General features: G+C 36.8%; 1 protein-coding gene across 1 annotated transcript; it reads left to right on the top strand.

Annotated features, from left to right (window-relative positions):
• Positions 1-339: 339 nt before the first annotated feature.
• On the top strand, positions 340-1,062 carry LOC149235473 (uncharacterized). The gene has a single exon (XM_089461406.1). It carries the CDS (start codon positions 462-464, stop codon positions 840-842), a length of 381 nt encoding a protein of 126 aa, XP_089317532.1. The 5' UTR covers positions 340-461; the 3' UTR covers positions 843-1,062.
• The last annotated feature ends 6,156 nt before the right edge of the window (positions 1,063-7,218 follow it).

A 7,218-nucleotide genomic window follows, 5' to 3' on the forward strand; every position in this document is an offset into this window, starting at 1 on the left:
GGCAAATATTATTTAATGCCGAATTTTCCCGCTCCCGTGTTATCGCGTTAAGTCGCGTGCTACTCTGAGGACATTAAATATCCAATATATGGCTGGTTAGCCTTTTCCGTGGAAATGGCAATCAGTCGGGAAATGTGGGGACATGGATATTAAAATAAGGTTGAGAGTTGAACAAATTAAAATACAATTAAATTCACGCGCAAAACAGGCCGCGGGTTTGCTATGGGAAATGTCGTGGATATTGCGTGTCGGACTGTTTTTACTTATTAAATGCGCTGCTTGCTTCTCTCAGATCACAAAACTCAACGTTACATGGCTTGCTCCATACAATTGGCCAGCTCTCCAGTATAATATATACATCTCACACAACAGATTAGAGAACCATCTCTGGATTTGGCGTGACAATCTATTACAGCCATATTTGTCATCTCAACTCTCTGAGTTCAGGTCAGGTCGATATCATGGGACGCCAGTCAAGATCTATCTCTTCAGCCTTCTCTTGCAGATTGCTTATACCATGGCTGCTTTTGCTTCTCTCTACGATCTCGCAAAGTTCAGAAGCCCGTCAGTTGTCTACTTGGTCAAAGGCTCTATCAGTGGAGATTAATCACAGCGAGTATGATGATCCTGAGAATAACCAGCAAATTAGCGGATCTCTGCATCACAGATCACAGTTAGATCTCCGCCCATCTCAAGTTATGGGTAAGAGCGCCTTCAAATCTGTATTCACCATGTTACAAAAAGGCCCCGTTACTCCCTCCGGGCCTTCCCGAGGGATCAACAGCTCTCCCAACGGCGAGTCAACTCAGATCTCTCCCGAAAACGTTTCAGATCAGCCATGAGCTGCAGTCCGTGCTTTCGTCGATATAATTCCCAAGCTTGGGATTAACCGATATTGAATTTCCACGGGCAACTGTCTTGCAAGATCTGGTCAGGACCTTCATACTTATAGTGCGAGAGAAATTTTCATTTTTTAAAATTAATTAATTCATTCTGCGTAGATATAGATATGTTCTGATCCAGAGAAGCAGTCTTTTAGGGTTTCTCTACAATTCTCCTCTATTTTTGTACAACAGCAGATTCTTTAAATCTGAATCCGTTCCTATCAATTGGAACTATAACATTTATAGTTCTACCCTACTCTTATTCAAGAATTCTTAATGTTTCTCTGGCTGTAAAGTTGTTTCCATGGATGTATTGAATGCCTTTCTATACTTGCTGACATGGGAATCACAGTAATTGTAGTAGCATACAATCGTAATGATAAGAATAGAGGGCATGGCAACCGCTGCTTGTTTGTTTTTTAAAATACATTTATGCACCAATCCGAGATCAATATATGACATCCTCTGATAATTTAAAATCCTCGGGAAGATTTGCTTAGTAAATCATGGGATTTTATTTTCACTGTATTCGTGTATCGTGAAGTTGGGTAGGACAATGGATTACAACTCATAATTCATAAGGAGCAATTGACTTAATTATCAATCCACGAAAAGAGAATGAAAACAAATCAATTAGTGGAAAGTCGAATCATAATAACAACACAGACGGGCTTTAGCGTCGAATGTATATAATAAACATGCGAATTTCGACACTCACGTTAAAGGTTTTTCTAATTGTTTCGGGAAGCAAGAGGGTTAACCTAATGGCCTAGGATCATTGAATAATGATACTTATATATGTTCTCACTGATTAACCTTGTCAAAGGCTTTTATAGTTTATATCTTATGATTGATTTAATTATCTCGAGTAATGTGCGAAAAGTTTATAGTAGTAAAATTAATTTCAGAATTCCATAAGATTAATGGACACATCGCAGATATAGTAGCGATAGTTTAGGAAAAGAGTGTTATAAATTGTTTTATTTATAGTTACTTATTTTCATAAGGTTAATGGACACATTATAGAGAGAGTAGCTATAGCTCGGTAAAAGAGTATTATAAATAGTTTATCTATATATTTATTTATATATTTTCGTTGTGGAGGGAAAGCCAACCCAGCACACGTTCATTTGAAAAAAAAAATGGTAACCAATAGCAATTTATGAAAATATGTGGCATAGTAAACGAGGATATGAAGAAAGAGTTCCCCGCTTCATTATATAAATTTTTATTTTAATAGAAACATTGTGATGAGTTTCTAAGATATAAGGGATTCTGGATGAATTAGAGATTATTCTGTATTGAATCCAAAGGTTTCCAAAATAAGGAAAGTATGTAAAGGGAGAGTTAATTTAATTTTCATTCATGTCATTGTTTATTTTGATATTGGGATAATAAGTTAAAGTGATTCTTATAAATGCAATATATAGTCTTGAGTTCGTGATCACTTATGGTTTTAATCACTTATGGTTTTAGAAGAAGTTAGGTGATCCATTTTTTTTTTAAATGTATAGGTACAATTTATTAGAATTGGGAGTAGAAACTTAAAATGTAGAAATAAAACTAACCTATCAAATATATTAGTTTTATTTATAAGAAAAGGAAAAAGAAAAATATTTTAATAGTAATATGTTAGTTTTTTTTTAAATACAACATATATGTTGAATTGTATACATAAGATTTAATTTTGAAAAACATAATAGATTAGATATTATAAAGTAAGAGAGGAGAGCATAAAATCATTGAAGAATGATATTATTGTTGAACATGAATACAATAAATATTCACTCCAAGATAGAAAAAGAATTTGAACTAGGTTGGGTTCCCTTGTGCATGCACTGAAATAAGTAGTTAGCATTCCTAAAATAACTAATAAGTAAAAAAATGAGTGGGAGGCCTTAAATTAGAAAAATATATAATTATAGGGTTAAAGAAAAGTAAGTGGACTGGTCATTTAGAACTGATGTTGTAGCTCTGCTCTCAAATGCAATAACTACCCATGAAGACTACCAAAATAAGACTGAGTAGATAAGGTAGGTAAGCAAGTCAATAATGGGGCTAGGTAGTTTACCTTCATAAATAAGAGAGGAAATTTGTAATGGACATTATGGATAACAAAATGCACAACAACGGAGAGGAAATGACCATGCCATAACTAATTCATGCCACATGTCATCTTACATGTGACCCCCTACTAAAAGTAGACTCACTAAAAATAGAAAATGCCAAATTTAGGTGATGATCAAAAATGGTAGTGAACATATGGTAGTGAATGAAAAGTTAGCATATTTCCCTAACAATGTGTGCAAGAGGGTTAAATGATAGCCTAAGTGAGATCACGATGAACTCCTATGTTAGGTCCCTATACTACTAGTGTAACCCCTTATTGTTATTAGTACAACCCCCTTATTATATTGTTTTTCCCATGTAGTCCCCATACTATTATTATTGTGCCCCATAGAAGGCCACTATTTTTATTATTGTACCCTTACATTATTATTGTTATGTCGGCTCTGATTATATTATGATCCCCTTGACTCCTATATATAGAAAGAAGGTCTTGTCATTTGTATCATCCGAGAATTGTTCATTTGTGTAATTCAAAGGAGGTTGCCCCCTCGAAGAGACTGAATTCTAAGCCATTGATCTATCTTTTCTATCTTTTTGTGAGCTGGTTTCATAACATTTGGTATCAGAGCTTTGGATTCTAGGGTTTTGCTGCTCCAAACAGATCATAGTGGCATTTTCGCTATAAAGTTTTTTTTGTGATGTTTCAGAAGCTAAAACCAAAACCCGTTTGAGATGAAATCGCGCTGAACCTAGGGGTCCAAATTTCAGATCTTTTCTCTCTATATTTTCAAAGATATGGTCTATGGAAGCTAAGGTTTATGCAAGCTCCAAAATTTCATCTAAAACGGGTCATCATGGAATTTTCGCTATAACTTTTTTGCTACAAAGTTTAGAAGCTACAAGAAAAACCAATTTGAGAATAAATCAGTCTGAACCTCGGGTCTGAATTTTAGATCTTGTCTCGCTATAGTTTCGGATATATGATCTGAGGAAGTTAGGGCTTTTGCAGACTCCCGAATTACATTCTAAATAGGTGACTTTGGGAAAATCGTCAAAACTTTCTCTTTGAGAATCAGACTGAAATTTCATCAGAAGTCACATAAAGAGGATAGACTTTAGTTTTTGTGTATATGTTTCAGATTCTATGGTGGAAATAGTGACACATGGAACTTCATAAAAATGTGCTCTACTGAATTAGTCTATAATCAGGTCAGCGTGGGATATTTGACATAACTCTTCCTTGGAGAATCCAATCTTGATCAGACTTGTGGGGTTAGAAAGAGAACACAGAAAGATATTACAGGACGCAATTTCAGAACTTGAAGATCTGAAATTACAGAGTTACAGTCATTTCAAGATCAAGCTCCTAAAATGAAGAAAAAGCGAGATGAGGAAGTTTGATGGCAACGATCCAATAAATTGGATACTACAGATGGAGAAATATTTTGATCTACATGGTGTACCACTATTACAAAAGGTATGTATTTCATCTAATTATTTACAACCAAATCAACTTTTATGGTATAAAGGTCTTTTTTCGCGTAAACCACTTGTTACGTGGTCAATTTTCACAGAGGAAATGATAGCACATTACGAGGATACAAAGAGAAACACCTTTTTTAGCCAATTGATAAATCTCAAACAAAAGTGTTCAATGGTAGACCCTATTGAGGACTTTCAAAACTTGAATATAAGGGAAAATGATATTCCTGAGAGGTAGAGGGTTGATGTCTCCAACATTGGCGAGTTGTGGCACAGGCGGTTGGGCCATTTGCATGATGGGGCTTTGAAGATAATGCAGTAGATATCTACAAGACTTCCCAAAGGTAAACTTGAGCAAGTTGACACATGCAAATGTTATATCTTGGGAAATTACACCAAGTCTTCCTTTCATGATCGAGACAGTCGAGCAGAGGCTATCTTAGAGCGAGTTCATACTGATTTGTGTGGACTATTCTCAACGGTATCCACAGAGAAGCAAAGATATTATGTGATTTTCATTGATGACTATTCTCGTAAATGTTGGATTTATTTCATGCAGAAGAAGGGCCAAACCTTCACAAAGTTTTGTGAGTTTAAAGCTTTGGTTGAGAAAGAGTCAGGGAAGAAGATCAAGGCCTTGAGAAGCAACAACGGTGGAGAATATGTCTCTCAAGAGTTTAAGGACTTCTGTGCAATAGAAGGAATTAAATGAGAGTTGACGGCACCTCATAACCCACAACAGAATGGGGTGGCCAAGGGCAAGAGTAGAACTATTGTAGGGGTACCATGGGAATGTTGCATGACCAAGGCCTACCAGTTCACTTCACTTGTGGGCTGAGGCATGCAACACGACGGTCTATCTGCAGAATAGAAGCCCGCATCACATACTTGGGATGAAGACACCAGAGGAAGCTTTCTCCCATACGAGACCAGATGTGGGTCACTTCAAGATCTTTGGCTCATCGGTGTATTTCCGTGTGACAAAGGATGCATGGAAGAAGCTTGAGGCGACATAAGAGTTGGAGATATTTGTGGGGTACACTGATACACCTCACAACTATCAGTTGTACTTTCCTACCAGTTGGAGGACAATGGTTCGCATAGATCTCAAGTTTGATGAGTAGAAGGCCATGCGAGTTTCCCTTGAGAGAGGGCTCCAACTACAGGCTGTGGAGGAACTATTGATTCCTAAGGAGAAGCAACCTCAAACTGATGCGGAGCAGCTACATGCAGAGGTTCTAGGAGTGGAGACATCCACTCAAGTAGAGTCTTCCAGAGATGGATAGAAGCACACAAGAGAAGTTGAGAGATTGTTGGATGATGCGAGAGAGAATGTGGGAGCACCATCTTCTCAGCACAGACAGAGGAGGTCACCTGAGAGGTACACTAGATACATGGCCCTTGCTGGGGAATGTGTTGAGACCGAGCCATATTCCTTTGAGGAAGCAGTGCAACATTTGATTTAGGTTGATGCTACAGTGGAGGAGTATGACTCCATAGTTTGTAACAGTGTTTAGGACGTGGTTCTGAGACCAGAGAACAAGTTAGTTGTGAGTTCCTGTTGGCTTTACAAGGTAAAGCAAGCTACTGATGATAGTGTGGAGAAGCATAAGGCAAGATTTGTTTCTTGTGGCTTTTCACAGGTAGACATGATCATGTTGTTGCAGTATATTTCGACAGAGGAGCAAGATGCTGACATTTTGACAAAAGCATTGTCAAAGTGTAAATTAGAGTTCCATAGAGACAAGATCAGGGTGGCAGATAATCCCTTTCATGTTGAGAGGGAGTGTTGAAATATGGAAGCAAGAATATTCCAATTTAATTTGTCCTTGAATTAAATTGTGAATTAGAATTGAATTTAGTCTTAACAACTACTTGGAAATAATTAATTAATTTATTTTAAATTAATTAGTTGGAGAAATTCAAGTTTAGAAGTCTTTCTCAAGTCATGTAAGAGTTATCCCTTAATTTAAGGAGATAAGATTGAGTTATATTTGAGTTGTAATTAGTTAACTCAGTTTACTGAGTTAGGTCTAGTTAAATTAGTTCCAAACTATTTGAGGAACTAATAGTGAGTTAACAGTCAGTTGATGCATTAATGCACTCAACTAGTGCTACTCTAGTTAACTGAAGATTCCCTCATCATAAACTCATGCATGTCTATTCTGAGAAAGACCTAGTTGAGATTAATGTTCAAGGACATTGTACTATCAGTTGCATGTGTTTTCTCATGGAGAAAACTCATGCATGCAGTCAAGGATTCATCCTTGAGGATTGCGCAGTTTTGAAGGCTTGGTTTTCCACTTGGTAATAAGTTAATCATCCACAAGGAACAATGCAAGGAAATAGGAGATTGGAGGGCAGAGAGGAAGGCTAGAGAGAAGCCAAGATTGCCTGTGAGTGTCTGTGAGGATTGCGCTGAGGGTTGTCTAGCTGTGAGAGCTAAGTCTTTGTATAATTCCTATGTATTTCTACCATGTATGATAATACAGTAGTGTGGGGTTTTTATCTGAGACTTTCCCCAAAATTATTTTCATGTGTATTGTATCATTGATTCTTCTTCTTCTGGTTATATTGTTCAGCTCGATCTTTAAGCTTCTGCAAATTAATAGTAGAAGTAGGTTATAGTATTCTGCTTTGATTTATATTGCATTATCGGGTTAACCTATCATAGATTTTCTACAGGTTTCAGTTGGAGGATCTTGTTTTCCTTCCTCAACTATGGTTAACAACTTGAGAAACCATGCTTCCGAGGGCCCATATTTAACTTGATTATCAAAAA

Source organism: Pinus tabuliformis, chromosome 8 (assembly GCF_031772625.1).
Source record: "Pinus tabuliformis cultivar Carrire ecotype Pingquan chromosome 8, CPIR1, whole genome shotgun sequence".
NCBI lineage: Eukaryota > Viridiplantae > Streptophyta > Pinopsida > Pinales > Pinaceae > Pinus > Pinus tabuliformis.

Bases quoted from the DNA above. Each gene is read 5' to 3' on its own strand.
- LOC149235473 (XM_089461406.1), top strand. From the start codon at position 462: ATGGGACGCCAGTCAAGATCTATCTCTTCAGCCTTCTCTTGCAGATTG.